This window comes from Lagopus leucura, unplaced genomic scaffold, assembly GCF_019238085.1.
Source record: "Lagopus leucura isolate 7727_CA_CO unplaced genomic scaffold, USGS_WTPT01 Super-Scaffold_100001, whole genome shotgun sequence".
NCBI lineage: Eukaryota > Metazoa > Chordata > Aves > Galliformes > Phasianidae > Lagopus > Lagopus leucura.
Window position 1 is genome coordinate 42134716 of NW_024962262.1, and position 25690 is coordinate 42160405.

Genomic DNA, 25690 nt, shown 5'->3' on the forward strand with positions numbered 1-25690 from the left:
AGCTGGCTTCTGAGAACACCAGAGTGTGATTAGAGAACTCACCAGACAAACAGGCTATCCTATTACTTTCCTGTGCCTAAATAGTGAACTAAGTCTAGTGAAACCTACCAAAACTTCCAGGGGAAAAAAAGTGGCACTACAATCTTAAACCAAACACTGGGGAAATCTAAGTCCTATGCCTCACTGATTATATGAAAAGAAAAACATACACCTGTAACTTCTACCAACACAAGCATGATCACAGATATCATTTATACATTCAATTATAAAATCAGCAACTCTAAGATTCCAGGTATATTTGCATTTGTTGCAAAACTGACCAAATTTTAGATAAATTTGAAACAAATACTTCAAACACATAATTCTGAGTAGCCCATCTGTATTTTAATAGATTTTTTAAACTGCGTTCATCCACCTTAGCAGTAGGTAATGAGGTCACAGGAATCTATCATCTTCCTATTATCTTGCCCAGTAATATTTGTCCATAATCATTCTCTAACAATTTCCTGGTCTTCTTCATCCCTCCAAAATACATTCTACCAAAATTCAGTACTCTCCTAACTTTTGTGAACATTCTTCTTCCCAACCAATGCTATCATCACTAATCTTGAAATATTTAATTCAATGAATACTTAGCATTTTTTAATATTTTGGAAAAACTACATTTAGCATTTATTAAGTTTGCAATGTCTCATAGTTTGTGATGATATTCATTTGATAAGAAGGTAACTATGATTTGATAGATTTTTACATAGTTGAAGCTGTATTTGTTATTCAGAAATTTATAAACACATTTATCCTGCAGTTTCATATTTCAGCTTTCATACATTTTCCAACATCCTTTTAGCCTTTCATCCTTGCAAACAGTAGCTACATCTTGTTCATTAGTGAAAACAAAATCAAAAAAATTACCTGTAACTTTCCACTGTTTCTCAGTTCAGGCCTTTAACTCCCATCACACATATCAATCTCATTACCTTATGCTGTTCTACACTGAACTGAACTATCTACATTTTTGCATAGTCTAGACCAATTATTCTTTGTTTGGGAAGTCAATAGCTTTTCTCCAGTTTTCCATGACAAGCCTTCAGAAGCATGAGCAAACGAGCCTTTTACCAACCCTCAGGTCAGCCTATTTATCACCTCCACTAACTCTGCACTGTTGTAATTCACCTAAATCATTTGCTTTCAATACATACACCAGTTTTTTTCCTGCAGCAGTTTACCTTTCAGTGACTGTACACATCAATATTTAGGAAAGCATATCATGACAAGTTGCCATTTTTTTTTTTTTTTTTTTTTTTTTAATAAATTGTATCAGTGTATCAGTGCTGCATTTTGCCCTTCCAGCTCGTTCATCAGTTCAAGAATTCATGAAGATTCATTTGATGACCTTTTTTTTTTATAGGTTCATGCTCTCAACCACTTCTGTGTTACGCATTTCAAAATACACCACATTGAAATTTCATTTAATTTCAATGTCTCCCAAAAGAAAACACACAAAAAGCCACATAAGATTTTAGGGAAGGAAGGATTGCTGGGCTTTGGGGTTGGCAATTTTTTCTTTTTTAACACTGTAGGTTTGTTCTGCCTAAATAAATAACAGTATCAACTGATTTGATGGAGTATCTCTCACTCCTTTCCCGTATCCAAGAAGACAGCAGCTGACCAGGTCCCTTAAATCTGGGAACAACTACTATTTCTCTGTTCCATTTTATTGGAATTTTGGAAGGTCTGTTCATCTTCTGTGAGCTGATCTTTTTTCTTAGCTTCAAGAGAGGAGTGATGGTGAGAGAATTCAAAGATAAGATATGCTGCTGGCTTATTAGAGCTGTTGTGAATAACTTGATTAATTATTAAAAGAAGAAATCTGAGGGAATCTTACAAGTGTTGAACATTTCGTATTTTTCAGGAGTGCCTAAAAGAAAGGACAAATGCAACCTGTTCTTACTCGGAGGGGGGAAGCATACATCTGTGTAGGTAAATACCTCCAAATAAGAGGAAACAATATACATGCATATTCTGCTCCATCAGGTCTAACACTAATAGCACACTGAAAATTGTTTCAACCAAGCTACTGAAAACATCTAAATTTCCTTTCTAGCAGACAGCCCTTTCATAGACCTTAAGAGAGTCACATGCAATACTACTCTAGATCTTTCACATCACATTAGGCTACTGCTCTAATAACCAGACCAATAGTTTCCAAACTGTTTTATTGCTCATCATCCTTATCAGTAAAAAATTTGCGTATGCACTCCCAATATACATATATTCGTTTATAAATTGCATACATGTACCAGTGTACTAATGCTATGTATAGGATGAAACATATGCAAAACAGAAAAGAGAAAAACATCATTCATGGGTGGAGATGAGGACAATGGATCACTCATCAATTGCAGTGGGCAAAGCAGACACAGCTTGGGGAAGACTAATTTATCTCTGATAACTAACAGACCAGAACGAAGTAAAAGGCAAACTAAAAACACCTTCTCCCCAAGACAAGATCTTACATCTCCATAACACTTCATCTGTGTCCCTGCTCCACATGGGTCCATCCCACAATGCTGTCCTTTTTGAGCTGATCCCCATGTGCTTCCCACAGGCTGCAGCTCTCCCAGCACTGCCCCAACACAGCTCCATACCACGGGGCCCATACTTCAGGCACTGCTCCACATGGGTCCCCACAGCTGGCAGCTTCCAAAGCCCTCCCAGCCCCACAGCACGTTATTCTCTATGGCTGCAGCTCTACAAGCTGTACCTCCTCCAGGCCTCATCCACTGTGGTCCCATGGGCTCCTCCATGGCTGCGCATGGACAACTGCTCAGCACGGTGTCCGTGGGCTGTGGAGCCACTGCCTGCTCCTCCAAGGGCTTCTCCTGCGCTGCAGGAGCTTCTGCTCCTCCAAGGGCTTCTCCTGCGCTGCAGGAGCTTCCACTCCATGCCTGGAGCACCTCCTGCCCTCCTCCTGCACTGACCCTGGTGCCCACAGGGCCATTTCTCTCACATTTCTCACTCCCAGCTGCTGTAGAAAAGCAGTTCTCCCTTCCTTACTCTGCTCTCCAATAGCACACCCAGCATTGCTCGTGGCTCAGCTCTGGCAGTGGAGGGCCCATTTGCAGCAGCTGGAGCTGGCTGTGACAGCCACAGAGCACTGCTGGGCTCTGCTCACAGAGGCTATCCCTACAGCCCCTCTGCTACCAAAACCTTGCCACATAAACTGACATAAATGGTTTAGTTTTTGTGTATGTGGTTTTTTTCTTCTGTAAACAAGAATTTATTTATTTTTTAATCCAAAGTTGTTTACTACTGGGAATATATCCCCTTTGCTACCTCTTCCTTTTAGCAGCTCACAAGAAAGTACTTCCTTTTGTATTTCAGTACTGAAACAGAAACTCTCAAGTACCATAAGCTGAAACATGTTAAAAGATATGCACCTGTAGTCAACCATAGAGCAAATTCCCTACATAGTTTGTTCTAGTACTTGTTTTTTCAAATCTTCAGCATTGCTTTCTATATATCTTGCAAAGCTACCTTCTGACAAAATAATCCATTTTAGAATTTGCCACCATGTTGTTTTCCCTATTTCAATCAGTTTTAATGCAGCAGAAAGAACAAGCATTTCCCCAGCAGTGTCTTGCTTCTTGTTTTTCTCTATTAATTAAGAAACTTCAAAAGATGCTTCTAAATATCTATTGTTAAGTTCAGCGCATGACTTTAAACATCATCCATTCACAAGTCTTATAAGGAGCAACTGAGGGAACTGAGATAGTTTAGTGTGGAGGAGGCTCAAGGACACCTTAACACTCTCTACAGCTACCTAAAGGGAGGTTGTGGTGAGGTGGGGACTCTTTCCATACACTATTAGTGACAAGAGGAAATGGCCTCAAGTTGAGCCAGGGGAGATTCAGGCTGGATACTGGGAAAAAATTCTTCTCTGAAACATATTCCAGTCAGATACTGGAATAGGCTGCCCAAAAGGTGCTGGAGATTGTCCCTGGAGATGTTCAAGAAACATTTAGATGCGGTACTAAGGGACGTGGTTTAGTGGTGAAATATTGGTGATAGGTGGACAGTTGAACTGGATGAATTTGGGGGTCTTTTCCAATTTTGGTGATTCTGTGATTCGACCTGCTTAGATCTGCGCTCTTTTTACCTCATAACATGGTTGCCAATCATCTTGTTTATATTAGGAGTGGGTGAAATGTTTGGTTTGCCATTTTCTTCTTAATCTGCGCTCACAACATTATCTTCAATCCATGGTTTCTTTGCAGAAATCCTTTAAAGCCACGTGGCCATTTTGTGAGTGTTCATTTAGTTTAAACTACATAATATAATCCCTAAATTCATTTCACTGGGAACACAAAAACCACAAAACATTGCAATATGCTGAAGCCAGTGAATGAGCAACAACACCACTGTCAACAACTCTGTTCTGTGGGTCACCCACTCTTCCTCCAGAACACCCAGCCTATTGTATGTGACCTAAGACAAATACAGACAGAATGACGGTGCCATCTTCAAGAAATATGAAATACTAGTTAAGCTTAATTTTCTCTTTTATATTCTTAGATAAAAAGTAAATACATAGAGAGGTTCTAGTATATACCTCCCACACATCAATGGATTGGCTTGTGCACCCCTCAGGACACGCACTCCACTTTGAAAACCACTGCACTAGATCTCATAATTTATTTTTCATTTCCATATATTTCTTATATAGGTATATATAGATAACCTATATAAAAAATATATATAACAAAACATGGAAACTCAACAGGAACTGTTAAATTTTAACATCAAGCAAATGTCACCAAGAGATTGCCTTAATGCACTTTTTTCTTTGTAATTCTTTTTCTGATCATTTTTTTGCTTAATCAAGTGCTTGCACTGGCATATTTCTCATATGTCTGCCTTTTCATACCCCCATTGGGACAATACTTGGTTTTATGAACCAGTATGCACTGCAGTTTCTCTTACAAATACTGCTGAGGCAAACAATTAATTACAGATCTAAGTATCATTCTCAGTTTACTGTCAGCGACTATGCATGCAACCTTTTATGTCCTTCAAGTTTCTTTTCATAGATAACAAAATCCTTTTCTTCTTTTTTTCTTGCCTGTTATTCATTTTCTTTTCAAATATTTGAGAAAAGTTAGAGCTTTTTCCATGAACTTTTTTCCTGCCTGATTTCATACCATAGAAATTTAGCCATAACCTAAGTTATCAAATATCCACAACGAAATTTTATTTGCTGGTGTTTGAACGAATGTAGATTTTAATATCTCCTTATGTTAGTTTATTATTTTAAGCACACAACCAGGATAATTATGTCTACAGAGCCCTCTGAACAGACATCATGTGGGAATATAATACTAGAATGGATCTCCTGAGGCATTACTTTGATAACACAGGTAAATACGTAACATTTAATCTCATTCACAATTTTAAGGTTGATTTTAAAGCCAATTAGGTTGCTTTTGTGTGTTTATTTTTTCCCTTTCCCTATTACTCCTGTGTGGAATGCTGTTTTCCCACCTAACTTGCTTAGAATTCATAACAATTAATTTCAGTCTTAATTCCTTGAGATTTTATAATCATTTGTATTCATGCTAGCAGTAACCCCAGGCTTCAATAGCTCTTTTTATATTCTCCTCTATCTTGATTATTTAAAGAAAGTTTCCACAGCCACCCTGTCTCAGTGTTGCTTTTGCGCTGTGTTTTTGTTTTGTTTTGAAATTAAACAGATTAGTTATTTTTAGACACTTCTAGCCTATTCTTCTGTTTATCTTTCCAATTTTCCTGGGTAGAATCCACAGTTCTTTAACAGGTCTGTAGATAATTAACTACAGGCTGCTGTTCCTTATACAGTGCAATAAAGCATTTCTCGCTCTGCTGGAAATATCTTCATTCTGACAGAACCAAGAATCACTTTTCCCTATTGGCAGATACAAATTAGTAATATATAATCATCTTACAATTGACTAAATCTCTGAGGTCTTTCTAATGCCTTGCTATTTCCAGCCGATGATTCCTGAGTGTATCACAGAAGTGTGTGTTACTTCTGGCTCAGAACATGACCTTATTCTTTGTAAACTTAAATTTCACCCCTATTTTTGCTTTTGAAGCCTTCCAAGACATCGTTCAGCATGAAATTCCAATCCTCACCCACAGTGACAAGGTATTGCAGCTTTGTCTTCAGCCAATTTTTTTTATCATACTCCTATTTTTCCTCCCAACGTTATCACCAAAAACTGTAAATAAAATAGCATTGTCAGACTGATCCTAAAGAAACCTCAGCAACTCCCAGCCCCATAGTTTCTCTCTTAAAAGGTAGACTGTTGTTTTGTTGCTACCAGTTTCTCAACCACCAGGCAGCTTTTCTCTTCTATAATTTCACTAGCAGTTTTCCTCATATTCCATAGCTATTCCCTAAGAGCTATCAGCAGGGAAATTGTGCCACTGATTCAACAGAGGCCACCTGGCATAGATAAGCAATTAATCTCACCTCCTTCAAATATCTCCCAGTCACTGAACATTCCCAGACCATCACTTCCACAGCACAGATCTGTGTTCACTGAAGGTCAAAAGCTAGATGTTCATTCTCATTATCTTGTCATTCCTTCACACCCATTGTCTGGAATCAAGAGGATTACAGTGAAGCTAATGCAGAATCCCCCATCTTTGTGCATGTAGCCCACTTCTTGTCATACTTGTCCTTATGTGCTCCAGCCCAAAAACGGGGTAGTTTTTCTTCCCAACATGAAGAGTAATTTATGAATATTGTTGTATTGCCTTCAAGACCATCTTCAACCTCAAGGTTAACTCTCCTTTACCTCCAGGATTTTTAATTTTATGGAAAAAATTTTGATGCTAAGGATTACAAATTGCACACTTTTATTTTGTCAGTTATGTGCTATGTTCTGTAACATCAGAAATCAGTGTTGAGTAGTGTTACTGTCAGCCAGTTCCTACCGTTTCTGATGTTTCTGCAATCAAGCAATACTTTTCACTGTGAGAACACAGGCAGAAATATTCAATTCTCTCACCACTGTCCATAAATTTCTTGGCAAATTCTAACCATTCAATAAGCATTTACAGACTCTTCAAACATAAGAATCAGTCTCATGTCTCAGCAGAGATTTTACTTTCTGAGACTCCTTCCTGTGGAAAAAGACTAACTCATCCAATGCTCTAGCATTCTTTCACTATGAAGTTCAGAATCTGTTTCAATAGTTATTTCTTCTGTCAGTGGAACATTCTGATGCCTTTCCTCTTCTCATCATACTTATTCTTTTACAGGACTTCCGCCCTTGGGCTATCTCCATTACTTATTCTTCTATTCTAATGACACACTTTTATTCCTTTTTGAAGTTTCATCTTTTATGTAGTTCTAAGAAAATATTTTCCTAAAGTCTGTCTCTTCAGCAGTAGTTGTTCTTCTCTCATGCATTACTTATGGCCATGTTACAATATAACCATATTCCTTTTTCAGTACCTATTTTAGTCAATCTCCATGTTTTCTAGTAGACAGATCTATGAAAGTACTTCCTTAAACTGTTGTTTTTAACTTCTATAATATCTTAATATGTCTGTATGATAAGCCTTGGATTCCCTCTTTGATAAGTTAATTCTACTAAGAAGTTTTTCTTTTTAGAAAAATAACTCTTATGATAAACACTGAAATACAAAATGCTTTCCAAGTCCTGTCTGTCCAGCTGGGCTCCTGTTCTTATCTCTCCTTGGACTACCTTTAATGCTGCATTACTGGCTGCTTTCATTCCCTTTTCCCAGTCTTGAAGGAGAAGCTACAGCTTCCCTTGAGTGTTGCCATCTGGTGTTGAGCAGCTCAGTAATAGCCTTCACCTAGATTAGTTCCATCCCAGCTCAGTCAGCTTTTACTCCTCTGTCAGCAGCAATTAAAGACAGTGAGCCAGTAGCATGCATTCTCTGGAAGGTACCTCTGACACTCAGCACACATTTATTTACTAGACTATGCAGACTGCAAGCAAGGAAAATATCTTTTTTTTAGATATCCACTGTTTTTATATAAAGGCTTCATTAGTAGCTGTCTGTAGAAACAGAGGAGAATAATTTTCTTTTAGGCCATATTATACTTTGAACTGACATTCACAGTCATCTCCTCACCTCTATTTACCATTCTCTCCCCATTATGGTTTCCTGATAAAATGACACAAAGGAGAAAAAATTATTAAACAAGATAGAGTGGGAGGGCAGAATCACTTTCTTCTGAGGACGCAATTGTTTGTTCTGCTTTAATTGTTTCTAAAACTATGAAAGATAAAAATCTTTCATTAAGTTCTAAAGCTAATGACGTACTGATCATTCCTCTCTGCTCTGCTTGCTAAAGCAGTCTGATCAAAAGAACAAGGGCAAAATAACTGCAACTGCTCTCTCATTACACGACTTGAGATACATCCCACACCAGCTGAATGGGAAAAGGGAACAGAGAGTTGCAGCCCAATAAGTCTTCCTTCTTACTCCCACTAGCAAGCTTTCTCCTGTATTTTTTTTCCAGTACATCTGTATCAGATTTTGGAAAAGCTACCTACAAAAGGACCTTTACATTAATAGCAAAAGCAGGCAACTTACAGAAAATATTTAAAAGTCTATCAAAAAAACTCAGGGCTAAAACAGGAAATGATAAAATAATTAATAAATTCCATATGCAAAGAGGCAGTCAAATTTAAAATATTCAACTAGTACTACTAGTGCTGCAGTAAGATTTAAATTGGTGGCCTACAAGACCCAGAACTTCAATACCTCTCTGAAAACAATTGAAGATCATATCAAAAGGAGAACAAAGAAAAGCAGAAGTTAGTAGTTAACACACAGATGCTAAAGAACACTATGAAGGACTTCACAGAATCACAGAATCGCCAGGGTTGGAAGGGACCTCGAGGATCATGAATCGCCAGCCCCCTGCCACAGGCAGGGCCACCAACCTCCACATTTAATACTAGACCAGGCTGCCCAGGGCCCCATCCAATCTGGCCTTGAACACCTCCAGGGACGGGGCATCCACAACCTCTCTGGGCAGCCTGTTCCAGTACCTCACCACTCTCTCTGTAAAGAACTTCCCCCTGATATCTAACCTAAATCTTCCCTCCCTCAACTTAAAACCATTTCCTCTTGTCCTGATGTTATCTTTCAAAGAGTTGAAGATTGGAAGGACTATATAATACACCTACAGTTAGAACAATAAGCCAGGAAAGGCAGGACACCCAGAGCAGGAACACACAGTGCTGAAAAAGATTAGAGAAAGATAGCTATGTGTCTTATTACAGAAAATGAATAAATCTAGAGCCTACCTGAAACCCCAGGACACAGGCTTGTTACACTTTCAACATTATAATAACATTAGCATTTTGGCTAAAATGTTTATATGGCATTTACTGCAACTTTTTCACTGTCCTCTATATCTAAATATTTTTTGAGTGAGTGATCACAGAATCACAGAATCACAGAATCACAAGGTTGGAAACGATCTGCAAGATCATCCAGTCCAACCACCCTCCCATTCCTATCAGTGCCACAAGCTACTAAACCATCTCTCGTAGCTCCTCATCCAGGAGCCTCTTGAACACTGCCAGGGATGGCGACTCCACCACCTCCCTGGGCAGGCTATTCCATGTATGATGACTGTGATGTAGTGGTTTAACACCTATGGTAAGCTAAACATCATACAGTCACTCTCACTCCTCTTCTTCAATGCAACGAGGGGAGAAAACATGATGAAAAGAAAACTTATGAGTTGATATAAAGACAGGGAGATCTCTCACCAATTACCATCATAGGCAAACAAGACATGACTTGGGGAAGACTAATTTATCACTGATTGCTAACAGAGTAGAGCAGTAAGAACTAAAGACAAACTAAAAACACCTGCTTTTTTAAACTAAAAATGGATCTGCTACACATAGTGGCCATGGGCTTCAGGGGGACAGTCTGCCCTCCTTCTGCACTGAGCTTGGTGTCTGAAGGGCTTTTCTCACATTTCTCACTCCAGTCTCTCAGTTTTTCTTCCCTCAGTGCACCAGAGCACCCAGCAGCTCTGATCTGATATGGGGCAGTGCTGGGCTCTGCTCAAAGAGGCCACCACTGGAGCTCCTCTGCTTTCAAAACCTTCCCACGTAAGCCCAATAGACTGCTCTAGCTCTTTTCTTTGAAGGGCAAATCTAATTTTGAATTTTGTGCTTCAGTTCCAGGTTACAAAAAGCATGTGAATAAACACATTTAACTTGCTGGCTGACAGCTCTTATATTTGCTTTTCCTAGTAATGTCAGTAAAAAGTATACACTAAAAATATATTTCTACTCCCCTGTTTTCCTTTATCCCGTATGTAAAAGTTCCTGAGGATGTAGCACTGCTCTCTGCCATTCCAGTTAATAAACTGTCATGTTTATTACAGCAATGCCATCAAGTCAATGAAGGGATAAATCTCCTCAGTGTAAAGCACTGTACAATACTGTGTCCACTTTCCTAATTTCATTTGACAAAATCGGCATTATGGAGGGTAAAAGACATATTCCTGTTACTCACTGCAAGATGCCTCCTGAAGATGCTAAAATGAAGTAATAAAAAATCACTATTAAAATGAATTCTCACCTTTTTCAACTTTACGTCACTTCACCTAAAAGAATTCCACAACTACTTTGGAGTTGTAAGCAAAGGAGGGAAAAAGAACTACCAACAAAACCTAAACCAAAGATGTACTGCAAAAGAGAACTTGTAACTTGCAATGTCTTGTGCAAGTCTAATTATACAATAATATGAGTCCAAAGCTCAATGATGAATTATCCATTACGTGCTCTGAAATTAAGGTGTAACAGAAAGTCATAAAGGTACTTAAAGATCATAACACAGCCATAGTTTATCTTGAGAAAAGGTACTAAACATAGGAGCTCGATGTGACTGTGAACCATTTAATATCTACACAAATACCACATTTCAAAGATTGAGAGAAAAAGATGGGTCAAGATCCAAATAAACATATCACGGAATTGCACAGACAAATCAGAATCTCATCAGTTATATTTTTTCCATTTAATGTTCAATTCATTGGGGCAGTAAATAGAGTGGAGAAGATGGAGTAGCTGAACAGCTTTGACCTCTATTGCCTTTCTAATTACCCACGGCTGATTCCTTAGAGTACAGAATTCACAATATTAAAAATGTCCAGCTGAAGAAAAAGTAAGAGAAACAGGAAAAAAAGTGATACAGCAAAGTGATATTTTTATTCACACACCCTACTCTTTGAGTAGCTGAGGATTATTTACTAAATTGCAACAGTATTAATTTCACTCTTTCAACTAATTGTAACTCAGCACTTTCAGTGAGACAAAGCACTCTGAAAATTAAATTGCAAATCTTAACTAGTATTTCAATTCAATATAGAAAGCAGTACCAAAAACAAGTGCAAAACGCAGCATTGTAATGCACCCACAGGCAATGGGAAAGGAAAGCACTCCAACCAGACAGAACTGCTGTCAGCATGTCCTGTCCTGAGATTTCACAAGGCAACAAGGGAAGAGAGCAGATAACATCTTGTTGGTTTTCATGCCCTCTTTGAGATTTCATTTAAGCACTAATGTATATAAGCTTATGCATCTTTCTTCTTAAGTGAAAGTCACTTGAGCACTCTCTTCAAGCTGCTAGAGAAGGCTGCTGCACACAACATTCACAAAAAAGTCCCCTGTCTCAAGGGAAACCTCGGTACAAATGCTGCTAGGCAGTGATTGATGAATCTGACCTTTCCCATCTCATTTGCATGTATGGCAACCAGACCTCCAAAGATTACCTTTGATCTCTTCATTTCCTTGTGTGCTAGCAGCTGCCCCGGAGCAAGTTCTTCAGTGGTGGGCTACATGGGATATATTTCCTGGCTGAACTGCCCAATGCCCTCCCTTGCTGACAGCTACAAAGTGGAGAAGACTTAAATACGTCCCATGGAAAGCTATACTACCTGGGGTAAAAAGTTGGGATGGAAAGAAATTGCTTCAAGTATTTCATTCAGCATGTATTCCCCAAACTGCCTACAATTCCAGTAGGCATCCACTAGGAAACGACAGCACATTATCACATGACATAACATCCACAGCCCCTCCTAGCTTTCAGGGAGAGGCATTTAAGCTAATAAGCTCTGTCTTTCCTATCTACCAGAGGACAGAAACAGACGGTTACCACGGTTAAGCTGATGAACAACAGATAAATCACTATCTTGGCTGAGCCAGAGAACACGAAGACCACCAAAAGTGCAATATAATCAGAAACTAGGTATGCTTAATTAAGTCTTCATTGATAGTCTTCTCAGATCTATATACTCTATATTCCCCTTTTTTCTATTTTCCCTTCAGGAAACATTTTGAAACTCACACTAAAGAAACCTCCACTGGTTTCTATGAGAGTTTGGTAGGAATTAGAATTTGCTCAGGTCTCAGTTGAAAGACCTGCTGTTATTTTTTGGGTCACATATTTAAAACAGATAATAGAGCACTGTCTAGGTTATAAAGTCAATCTAGAAGAAATATTTATCTAAAAGTAATTCATGAGGGTACACAAAGTGTTATTTATTCTTTCAGCTAAAATCTGTGACATAATAGGAGCTGCCTATGGCTCGTATTAGTATTATCCAGGCTCACGCTACACATTAGACATGGCCCATGAAACACTCCAACCTCAAGGCAAAGTAATTTCTAATATCAAACGTTCACACAAAGACAGCTCAAGGTTGTGAAAAATACTTGCCTCCAACCTCAATTTCCATTTTCACTTTGTCAAATATTATTAAAGACAGAATTAATGTCACGGTTCAAAAACCATTGCTTACATAAGAATAATTTCCTTTCTCTCCACAGTACTCTCTTTATTATTAACACTCCAGAATGGAGGGTATAAAGGTATTATTTATACGGCCAAGGAAAGTATGCCTTAAAAAATGCTTACTACCCAGAATGTAGGCAAATTTATTAAAGGTTTTGCAAATTAGATAGAGAATTCCAACACTAAATGTAAAAATACATATGGATATAACTCTGCTTACCAAGACCTTAATATATAAGATGATTTATTTATTCCAAGTTATCAGAAGATACCTGGAGAAGACCACTTGTAATAAACAGGAACAGTATGAAACAACCTTCAAATGATGGGAATCAAAAAATAATTTTGGATACAACTATGTGTAGAAATACGTAATGTTTTTTAAATTAGATTGGGCTTACAAAAAAACAAGGCAGGGAAGACTTCAGCATAACATGTGTCCAGCATACCCGCTAGCTGCTCCTGTTAATGTTAACAACAGCATAGCACGCAGTATTTCTGGAAATTCCCCATTGTTCAGTACAGGAATTGTTGGACAAGCTTCTCCATTCTAATCTGTTTATCAGTTTAGAAGGACAGGTAGAATTCAAAGAATACATTACATTTGTAATAGAAAAGGTAAAGAAATGAACATTCCAAACATAGCCAAATACAATAAATGCTGCAACTCTACTACTGAAAAAAAAATGTACCTGAGAAAATTCGAGGCATTGCAGCCAGCTGGCATGTGCCAGACCTCACTTAGTCCAGTAAAATCTCTCAGCTTCTACATCATATGAGCTGGATACAAAATGTACCATGGGACTTTACAATTTCAAAAATGCACTGGGAAATTGTCCAGAAGGAATCCAAAAGGCACATACCAAATTCATGCTACAGACCTTTCTAGCAGTTTACTAGTACAGATTATCATAGTCTATCACAGTCCAGGAATGTTCCTAGACTCAGTTTAGTTTTCTAGAGCAGGTGCAGTCTCAGAGGCCAGCAGAATCCTGAGATTACAAGATATGATTTGATATAGCTCAACAATAAAACCAAAGGTACAGACTGAAAAAAGCAATCACAGAACAGTGTAAAAGTAACTCCAGGTTCCAAATGAAGGTTTCACTGTAGCCCAGGTCATTTACAGAAGGTCAGGTGGTAACGACAGTCCTTTTTTCAGGTACACAGCATTATATATTAGAGTTAGAAGAGTCAAATCATATCACTATAATTCACTGCGATTAAGTAAATCCAAAGATTATTCTCACTACTGCTGAAGACTGCTTGCTTGTGATGGCAAATTGACAATTCCGGGAATGTCCAACCCACAGCCTGGCACAGCTCACACTGCAGTCACCTGCTGCTCCACACCATCATAGATCTGCCCCATAGAGAAGATCTGGTCCCTTGGCACCAATCAAACATCAGTGTGCTATTAACGCTATCTGAACTGAAATTAGCACATGGGGCACAGTGCAGTGCCAGCTCGAGTTATGGCAAAGAAGTGTATAGATTTCAATATATTGGCTAAACACAGTCCTGTGAACAGCAAAAATACACAGCCATGCTTTCCGTTGTGACAAAGGAGCTTGAGGACAGGTTTCAAGATTGCCAAAAAATCATCATTTCTTTTTGTGTATTTGCGATTCCATTTTTAGTCATAAATACATCACCTGTAAATTTTCATGTGGAATGTACATAGTTGTAATCAAAAATCTGATCATGTCTCTTTATGAGTCTTCTATAAGCCCTCTCTCACCAGAGAGAAATATCCTTCATTTCAATGTCCTGCCTTATTTGTGTTATCTCATTTGGCAGTATGTTCATTTGTGAACAAATATTCTCAAGGATGAAGTAGAGAAAAAAATAAAGTTTCATCAAAAATCTCTATTGTACATCTTGAGAACTTATTAACTGCAACTACTGCCATCAAACTCAACTAATGTGTTAGTTTCACAAAACAAGATCAAATATCCCACCGGTTTTATGTTTTTGTTGTTCACTTCTTACACGTTTCAATTAAAAAAAAAAAATAAGTTTGGTTACTTCATATGCATTAATTATATCATACATTTAATATGAGCTGCTGCAAAAGCAATGCAGCATTTATTTATTTATTTATTATTAAAATTTATTATGTTGGTCCATGACATCAGAGGCTGATGTTGGTGATATGACAGTAGAGGCTGAAGCTTCCTGCCAATATTTCATTACTTTTTGTCATCATGTGACAGAAGACAGTAGAGGGGGAGTCTGACAGAATGGCATCTGACATGGAAGTGCATAAGAAGCAAAAGGCTGTTGGTGAATTCCTCCATGAGGAAAAAATGACACTCAGTGACATCCATTGACACTTCCTGAATATTTGTAAAGACCAAAGAGTGGATGTGAACACAGTGGGTGGTATGTTTCAGCAGTGACAACAGCAACAGTGGATCACCTCTGCTGGTACATATTTTTACTAATGCAGCATGCAGGCTTTTGTTAACCACTGGCAAAAATGATAACTAATGGTGGTGACTATGTGGAAAGATAGTCTGTTGTAGCTGAGAATTTCCTCAAATAAACAGTGTCACTGCATTCCTCATAGCTGTTGTTCCATCAAAATAAATAGGATTTACTTTTGGAGCAGTCTACATGCATGCAGTCCAAGACAATTTCTCTTCACTCTATGTGGCCCAGGCAAGCCAGAAGGTTGACACCCAGTATACTCATCTATTCAGCAAACTACAACTCAATATGATAGCTTGATTTCTGAGCTGGTACAGGCATACAGTTCCAGATCAGTGGCTCCCAGCTATAACCTTCAGGCAGAGACAGATACTCCCCTACAGGACAAATGTAGCCAGCTATCTATGTCTAACTAGACAGGTTTCCACACAAAGTACTGCTGAGATTAGGTCTGAAGGGTCATGGTAGACAAGTTGAACACTAGCCAACATAAGCTCTTGCAGACACAGATTTTCTAAACTTCACTACCAGCAGGCCAAGGCACTGGTGGAAGCTCAAAACTGATAAGGCAGATTCCCCAGTACAAGAAAGATGTGAACATCCTGGGGCGATCCTTGCAAAAAGCCACAATAATGTTGAAGGGATTGGAGCATCTGTCATACAAAGTGAGGCTGACTCCTCAGACTTGACAAGGCTCAGGGGAATCGTATCAGTTTATATAAATACTTGATTGGGGGAGTGGAGAAGATGGAGCCAAGCTCTTCTAAGTAGTGCTTAGTGAAAAGACCAAAAGGCAATAGGCACAAACCAAAATACAAAAAAAATTGTTTAAACCTAAGAAAAAGCCTTTTTCCTATGCAGGTGGTCAAACATAGCAGTGGGTTGCCCAGATTGGTTCTGGACTTCTCATCCTTCCAGATATTCAATACCTGACTGGACCCAGTCCTAGGCAAGCTGCTGTGGCTGGCCGTGCTCTAAGCAGAAGGGTTGGAATAAATAATCTCCCAAAGTGAAACTATTACCAAGTATACAGTCTTTCAAAAATATTTCTCCCTTAGTTTTAACTGTAACATTGAAATATCATTATAATATACTAAAAAATGCTAATCTACTTGCAATGACCTATTAAAAAATATATACAAATTTTAAATTGATGCAAATAGATTAGAAAACTGTCAGACTGTGAATTGTTTCTGCACTACTGCTTTAAAAAGCAATAGGAAACAAAATGGGACAAACAGCTGCTTTAATATCCTGCGCTAAAACTAAAGGCTGCAGTCTCAGAAGCCCAAGAACAAAGTTGTCCTCTATAGAGGCTGAATGTCATATCTATCACTACACTGGGTATATACGGCTTGATTACAGTTGATTAGACAAATATTAAATTGGCCTCATTTTGGTCATGTCCACAAACACTTCTTTATGAATACTGAGTGTAACCGAGTGAATATTTACTTTTAAGAAGGAGGTTTTGGTAAGATTGTCTGCCAACTCACCCTTAACAGAAAGTGACAAGGATAAAAGAAAAATTATCTGAGTATCCCATTTGGGACTGAGTGCTTATCAGAGATATAAGCTTCTGACTACAGGGAAAAGACAAGGGAGACTTGTCATGACATACATTCATAATGTATTCTTATCAAAGACCTGAAAAAATGTCTTGTTATATATCTTAAAAAATCCTGAGCACCAAAATTGCGTCAAAAAATAAACATACATAATAAATGCTTTCACTGATATGATTAGCAATATAGTGCTTTCACACGGCAATTTCAAACTGCAGGGTGCTACATTCTGTTTCCTTTTCAAGCACACAGTGCCTTGGGCTGTTTTACTTACTAGCAGCAGCAGCAGGACAATATCAGGATTATCGCACGCACAGGCTACATGCATTGATGTCCAAAAATCCTCATCTTGATGATTTACATTCACTCCTCTGTCAATCAGAATTTCTGCAGCAAATGCATTATCGTAGCGAGCACACTAGAAGAAAGAGCAGATTAGGGATAGCATTATACTCCATGTACAATTGAATTTATTACATATTTTTTTCTCTATTTAAATTTAGCAGATGATATGTTTGTAGACAGCAGATGAATCTATAGAAATAGTTCTGCAGAAACACCAAGTTCCATGTGTGTGGCTCATGGAATCCCTTATTCCCCGTGAAAAAGCGCTAAATGAAATCTGCTGAAAGCTGCAGTGAAGATGAGCTTTCTATTCATTCAATACTGTCCTTCCAAATTAGCACACAGGAACTGAATGAATGCATCATGAGCAGTAGGCTGCAAGTATATTCACACTCACACTCATATACATCACAAACACACTAATTCCTGCCTTTTTATGCAGTTTGTAGCAGTAATACACACCTCTCTATACTTCACATCATTACCATAGTGATTCCTGTTCAAGTCTCTCTGACAAACACATATGCTGCACACTACAAGTGTGCTTGGGGTAGTGTGGGTGCGTGCATGTAAGCATGTGTTTTTTGCAATTTTTTTGCAAAGAAGAATAAATTAGCACAGGCATTGTTTTCAGCTTATGCTTTTTGCCACATCTCAGACCACGTGTGCTTATGGATGCTACATAAGGAAATTAGAGCACCTAAGGTAACATCCTGACTCTGGCCTTGCACATGAGTTCAGTAAGTAGAGGAGGAATAATCTTTCTCCACTGCAGAGGCTACAACGAGCCTAAGTTTCTATATTAGGTACCTGGGTGCTTTCAATATCATTCTTAATATCTATGCCTCATACGATATTTACAGCTGTGTGTAACATTTCCTTGCCCTGGAAATCACACATATACAGTAAGTGCACAAATACAGTGAAATTTGTGAAAAATATCACAGAATCATAGAATCATCAAGGTTGGAAAAGACCTCTAAGATCATCCAGTCAAACCATCCACCTACCACCAATATTCCCCACTAAACCACGTCCCTCAGTACAACATCTAAATGTTTCTTGAACACCTACAGGGACAGTGACTCTACCACCTCCCTGGACAGCCTGTGCCAATTCCTGATCGTTCTCTTGGAGAAGTATTCACTAACAACCAACCTGAATCTCCCCTGGTGCAACTTGAGGTCATTCTCTCTAATCCTAATCACTGCTTACATGGGAGAAGAGGCTGACCCCCAGCTCACCACAACCTCCCTTCAGGTAGTTGTAGAGAGCAGTAGGGTCTTCCCTGAGCCTTCTATTCTCCAGACTGAGTAATCCCAGCTCCCTCAGCCTCTCCACATAATGCTTGTGCTCTAGATCCCTCATGAGCTTCATTGCCCTTCTCTGAATACGTTCCAGGGCCTCGATGTCTTTCTTGTAGTGAAGGGCCCAAAAGTGAACACAGTACTCAGGATGCAGTCTCATCAGTACTGAATAAAGGGGGATGATCACTTCCCTGTTTCTGCTGGCAATGCATTTCTGATGAAGTCAGGATGCTATTGGTCTTCTTCACCACCTGGGCACGCTACTGGCTTGTGTTTGACCAAGCATCAACCAATACTCCTATGTCCATTTCCTCTACACAGACTTCCAGCCATTCTGCTCCAAGCCTGTAGCGTTGGCTGAGGTTGATGTGGCCAAATGCAGGACCTGACACTTGGACGTGCTGAATTTCATCCCATTGGCCTCAGCCCAGAGACTCAGTCTGTTCAGATCCCTCTGAAGGGCCATTCTAGTCCCAGGCAGATCAACACTTTCTCCCAGCTTGGAGTCATCTGCAAACTTACAGAGGGTGCACTCAGTGTCCTCATCCAGGTCATCAATAAAAACACAGAATAGGCCCCAATAAGGACTCTTGGGAAATACCACTTGTGACTGGCCGCTCAGCGGTTGGATTTAATTCCATTCATCACCACTCTCTGGGCCCAGCCATACAGCCACAGCAAAGAGTGTATCTGTCCAAGCCATGGACTGCCAGCTTCTCCAGGAGAATATTGTGGGAGACAGCATCAAAGACTTGGCTGAAATCTATGTAGTCAAGTCAACAGCTTTTCCCTCATCCACCAGGTGGGTCATTAGAAGGAGATCAATTGCTAATTTGCAAGTGAGTATGAAATAATTATTCTGTCACATCTAATATCACGTGCAGAACCACACCATGGCATCCAGTTGGCTCATCTGCATTAATATGATATGGAAGCTAGGACACTAGGAGGAAAGGGAGAAGAAGGAAAAGTGGCAAGATGGGTTCCTCTGTGCAGTCAAAACATAGCTGAGGTACCTTGGTGAATGTAGGAGTTGCATATAATATTGAGTTCATAAATACAGATGAAAATTAAACTCTTGGAGGTTAAAAAGCAGTAATGCATTAAACAATTGTCAAATATACTGACAAATTATTCAACAGAAATTAAATTCTGATGTAGTGTATTTCCTTTAGTTTGCAGTGTAAATGACAGCTTCAGAAACTGACAGTTTCATTGCAACAGTACCATTCCTAGCATCACTAGTATAATTTAAATTCAGTTGTTGATGTTCATCAGAGATAAGAAATTTCACAGTACAGATCAACATAATCTGAAACCAACCACATTTTCAAGCTATTGTTAAGCAAAAAATTTTCAAAAGTGCTTCCAAAATCTAAAATAAAACATTCTGCAAGCAGGCTTTTAACTAGATCTTTTATGCCCTTGTCATATTTCTGAAGTCACATTTATTTTAGCAGCATTGTGAAATAAAAGTAGAATTCAAGTATCTTAAAATAGTTTCACATTGAACAGAAACCACATCTACAATTGAAGCATCACAGAGGATGCAAAGGATGATCAGACTTAAGAATTTGTGGTAACCTTTGCCAATGGCTTCTGTCTCTATAGTCTTTTCTGTATGGTAGTCTTTCTCCTACATGCCCTTACATCTTGCTTCTCTTTTGATCACTGCATACGAGCAGTTTTCCTTCTATCTTCTACTTAATCCAAATGGCAATGCAAATAATGATGAACCAGATGCAGACTGTGTTAAATATCTATGAGTAGAAAATTAGTGCAAGAAAATATGCACAAAAACAAAAGGAAAATGTTATATCATGGTGTTCTTTATATAGGAACTATGAATCTTTGAGACACACAATTCTATCTTCAAAATCAAACAGTATTTCCTTTGTTCTAACTGTGCAGATAATTTATAAATAAAACATCTCATTTTACTTGGTTAGTTACCATTCCTAGAATATGATCCACCCTTTGATAAGCAATTTGAAAATGACCATTTATTTCACATGCATAGCTGGATGCCTTATTAATGACCATGGAGGACAGTGTAGATTAAAAAAAGTACTGCTAAGACATTCTTCTTGCTGATATTCCCAATCTGCTACTCAGTACCCCACTGTATTTATCCACAGTCACTAATACTAATATTCAATCACTCTTACCAGATGGAGCAAGGAACCTCCTGAGGAAACAAGCATATGAGGGTCAGCACCATCTTTCAACAGTCGCAGCACTGAAATATCAAAGTAAAGAGGAACAAGAGTTAATGCAGCAATACAGCCAATTCCAAGCTGTTAATTGCCTGATTCTTCCCTATCTTCATTAACAGATTTAATAATATATGCAAACTGCTGAGATAACATTTGCAAAACTATCATGTCAGCATCTCCCACCCCATCTATTTTAATGGCTAGGCCTGGAAGCAAAGAACCTTTGATAACAATGTTAAATATGAACGGTATCGAGGACTTCTCAAAAGGACAGATGATGTGCATGTCAGCTCTATACGTAGGAGAGGGGAGGAAAGAGACTTTTACTCAAGGTCACAATCACCTTAGGAGTAAAATCACAGTCTATCGGTTTGATTTGATTTTGCAGAGTTCCCACAAGACCTGTTGGCTTTTTCAGTAAATAATTGAAAATAGCATTCATAAGTTGTATCGCTCAACATTAATCACCAAACCATAGCTAAATGATCTCGTCTGCACTCAATTTAACCTTTACAGTACATTGTCAGAGTACTGATGCAGAATAACTCTTAAAATGATATTCATAGTTCAACCTCACTTCCATTTACATCTATCAGTCTCCCTTTTGAAATGAACACAGGTTTACAAATGCAAGCAGAAAAACAACCCTGCTTATCAGTGCCCACTCAAGGGTGAAAATTCAGCACTTTTTCCCAATGGTCTTCACTGCCTTTATAACCTTTTTACTTGGAATTTAAGCACTGAATAACTCATGTCACCAGTGCTCATTCCTGGAGCAGAACAGAGCAGTCACACTGTTAGGCACCATCAGGGGAACTCACCCCAGCACTGCAATCCTTTCTTCACTGAACTGGTAAGAAAAACCCTTTTAAAAAGACTTCAGCCAGGAAAGTAACTGCCAATAATGTACTATGAATAGGAACATAGCTCATTTTGTCCCCATCATATGGAAATCCTGGGTTTTATTCTTATTTAAGATTCCTGGACAGAGTTGTGCAAAGGCCCACAAAGCATTCTAAAGTCCTGGGTACCCCAAACCACTGCACCACAGCAATTTCTGCCCTCCAGGAGAGCCATCAATTTGTCTCACAGCTGTTCCAGCTCCTAAGAATCTATCAAGAAAATAATCATAGAATTGCTCAGGTTGGAAGGGTTTTTAAAGATAATCTAGATACAATCCCTGTTGTGGGCAGGGTCACCAACCACTAGATCAGGCTGCCCAGGACCCCATCCAAGCTGGCCTTCAGTACCTCCAGAATGGGGCATCCACAACCTCTCTGGGCAACCTCTTCTAGTGCTTAACTACCCTCTGAGTAAAAAAAATTCCATCTAACATCTAAACTAAAATTTCCGTCTTTTAGTTTAAAGCCATTCCCCCTTGTCTGATCGCTTTCAGACCATGTAAAATGTTGGTCCCCCTCCTGCTTGTAAGCTCCTTTCAAGGACTGGAAGGAAGGCTGCAATGAGGTCCCCCTAGAGCCTTCTCTTCTCCAAGCTAAACAAGCCCAAATCCCTCAGCCTTTCTGTGCAGGGGAGGTGCTCCAGCCCTCTGATCCTCTTCATGGCCCTCCTCTGGACCTATTCCAAAAGCTCCACATCCTTCTTGTGCTGGGGGCCCAAGGCCTGAACACAGTACTCCAGAAAGGGCCTGACAAGTGCTGAGTAGAGGCAGATAATCATCTCCCTCTCCCTGCTGGTCATCCTCCTTTCAGTGCAGCCCAGGATACTGTTGGACTTCCAGGCTACAAGTGCACACTACTGGCTCATGTCCATCTTTTCATCCATCAAGACCCCTAAGTCCTTCTCCACAGTGCTGCTCTCAATGAATTCTTCACCCACTTTGTACTCATATCTCGGATTCTCTCAACCCAAGGGCAACACCTTGCATTTGGCTTATTGAATCTCATTAGGTTCTCATGTGCTCACTTCCTGAGCCCATCCAAGTCTCTCTGGATGGCATCCCTTACTTTTATTGTGTCAACTGCACCACTCAGCTTCTCGGTGTCCATGTTGTTTGTTGATAATGATATTGAAGAGCATTGGTCCTAGGACAAACTCTGGGAGACGCAACTCATCACTGCCATATAGATCTGCTGACGACAACTCTCTGGCTATGACTATTCAAGCAATTTTTTATCCACCAAATAGTCCAGCCTTCAAAACTCATCTCTCTCTAATTTAGAGATAAGGATGTAGTGGGGGACCATGCAAAGACCTTGAAATAATGTGCACAATGTGCACCAATTCCTCCTTACCCCTGCATTTTGTATGTTTGCTTTATCTTGAGAATATCTTTTAATTCCCTTTTCACTGTACTAAATGTATGTACTGCACTCAAAGATTCAGCTGACCTTTTTGAAAGGAATCAGCTTTCTTTTCAGACACTAAATTTTTACAAGTAATGTCTTTCGAAAATACTAAGTTATTTTTTATCATGTGTCTTAGATGCATGCTGCTTAAAAAGAAAATCTGGCTAAATGGTTGCAAGCCTGTAAAATTCATGTGAAAATTGGACTAGAAAAGGCTTGGCATTATCATCACTACCTGCTCCACACACAGTAAACACAGCAGTATATAGTGAGCAAATATTTACATTGGTTATACAAATCCATTAAATCTTCTGCTCATGTTTAAACTTTGAAAATCAAACATCAATCCAAACCACTGTATAAATTCACAATTTATGAGTAGTTCCATGAACCTATTTCAGCTCACCCAAGGTTTTGGTTTGGTTCATTTATACAACTCTGAAAGACTAAATGCTCTGGCAAATGCCACTTTGAAAGCTAACTACAATTAGAAGCTACTGTTGTCTCTAGTTTATCCATTAGAAGCAGAAATGGAACATTAAGGAACCTGAAATAAAACAAATGTCAAGCAAGATGAAAAGCACCAAAGGAGAGAGGGAAGGTGGAGAAATACATACAAATTTTCATAACCTTGAGAAAAAAAATGGATGAATGACAAAAAACAATGCATTTATTTCTGCCCTCAAGTCTGGAAATTCAATTCTAAAGTACACAAGTGTCCTCATCCAGGCAAAGTCCATCAAAAACAAAAGCACATAACAAAGTTCCTCCCTTCTTTTAATATCTGAATTGCAGACCATATAAGGAGATGCTTTCTCCATCTCAGGTTTATGTCAGCTAAGACTTTTCCTACCTCCTTAAAAAGGTGTGCAACTGTATCATTTTCATGAGAATATTTTCAGCATTTGTATGTTAAACCTTTTCTTTAGCAGGACATAAAACAGTGATTCTATATTACGAAAGATTTCTTACAGCTCCAAAAGTAATTTCAATATGCCAACCTGGTCAGGATTTCATCTGAACAAGTTAACCCAGTCATTCTCCTTCCTTATCCCTTATCTTCAGCAAGAAAAAAATGTCTAGCCATTTCAGTCTCTCAGCCACTTTATATACTGCTTTTGTGTAGTACTTTTTCTCAAGAAAAAAAAAAAAAAAAAAAAAGAATAAAATAATGGCAGTAAAAATAAGACTAAAGATTTCTTGTTTGATCATTGAAATGAAATCACTCATTAAGAGTCTTGAAAACATCAAAACCGCTTTAAAGCTAATTCCTTCTAAGCAAAGACAGAAGATGAAGATCTTACCTATTTGCTAGGAGCAGGACAAGAATGGAAAATTGCATTTCTAAGAATATTCCACAAAAATGTCATCTGGAGCCCAAAATTGTAACTGACACAAAAAGCCCTTGGCCACTTGTGTACAAAAACATAAGAGAATTTTTTGTCTCTTCCCTTCATCAAGCCTCCGAAAGTCTTAGTGCTTATAGAACAGTTATGCAGAAGGAACAACTTTCCAGATCCATTCAGTGACATTGCTTTTAAAAGCAAAAAATGACAGATCATTTCTAGAGCTGAAATTAAAATTCATAACAATTAGTGTCTTCGCCCTGCTTCCCCCCAGAAGAAATATGCACCAAGATTATATCACAAAGAAACAATACAAAACTGCAAGCTTGAAGTAGAATATTAATTAGGACCATAAGCAAATGAACAAGTCATATACAAAGAAACCAGAGTAAGTAGATAAAAGCTCAACATTTCTGTTCTTTGTCTGAATTATTTTTTCCTCATTACTGTGTGGTTTATTCAGTGCTTTGGGAAATTCACATCACAGAGACTACTTACGAATATATGCAAACTCTCAACTGGGCAAGAGTCTTTGCTGTGAATTAGGATTAAGTGAAACATTCCTCTGCATATAAAGGCAAGTAAAAAAATGTTCCTCTTTTCTTGAATTCTACCCTTCTCTACAAAACATAATAAAAAAGAAAACAATGAAAAGATCACAGAAGCAAAACTCCCCTCCCAGCCATGCAATTCACTTAGGTCTTCCACTGAAGGCCATACCAGTCAACAGGAAAATCTTCACTTTTATGTTCAGCTTTTCCTTTTGATTGAACTACTGCCAGTAATTTGGGGAAAAAAATCCCTAATGAGGACAACAAGTCACACACAAATGTATTCTGGAAATGCTGCATCTCTCTTAATTAGTGCAATTTTTAAGATAGTTTTCAAAGGATTTCTTTCAAAACTAGTTTGATATACATTCTTTCACGGAAGAGAAATCTCCAGGAAAGAGAAGGGACTGAAAATAGGCCTTAAGACAGGAAGCTGACATCTACTTAAAAATAAAAATTGAGAATAACATTTTCGTAAACTCTCAAGCTCCTCCTTTGCATGCTTAAGAGGACCATCCATTCTTCTAACCTCTTTCAGATCTAACACGCAAAATTATCAGCAAGCTAAAGAAGAACTGATACGACCATTCACAAACCGTACTGTCTAATGAAGCTTTTTAAAAAGCACTGAAGTAATGAAATCGGTCTCATGTTACAATGTTAACTAAATTATTCCACTGAGCTGAGTAGCTTTCCGCAGTTCATTGACTGTATCTACTGAATTACAACTTTCTATGCAGTCCTACCGTCCAGTAAAGCTAGCACAGCCATA

The 25690-nt window shown here is 38.6% G+C and overlaps 1 protein-coding gene across 1 annotated transcript in view; it reads right to left on the minus strand.

The window, feature by feature from the left end:
- The window catches only part of MYO16 (myosin XVI), a 258883-nt gene that overhangs the window by 214622 nt on the left and 18571 nt on the right, over window positions 1–25690 (minus strand). The window contains exons 2-3 of the mRNA XM_042867357.1: window positions 20665–20735; window positions 17119–17262 (exon numbers count right to left, since the gene is read on the minus strand). Of these exons, the coding sequence (XP_042723291.1) occupies window positions 17119–17262; window positions 20665–20735 (215 nt within the window). The remainder of the gene's footprint in view (window positions 1–17118; window positions 17263–20664; window positions 20736–25690) is intronic.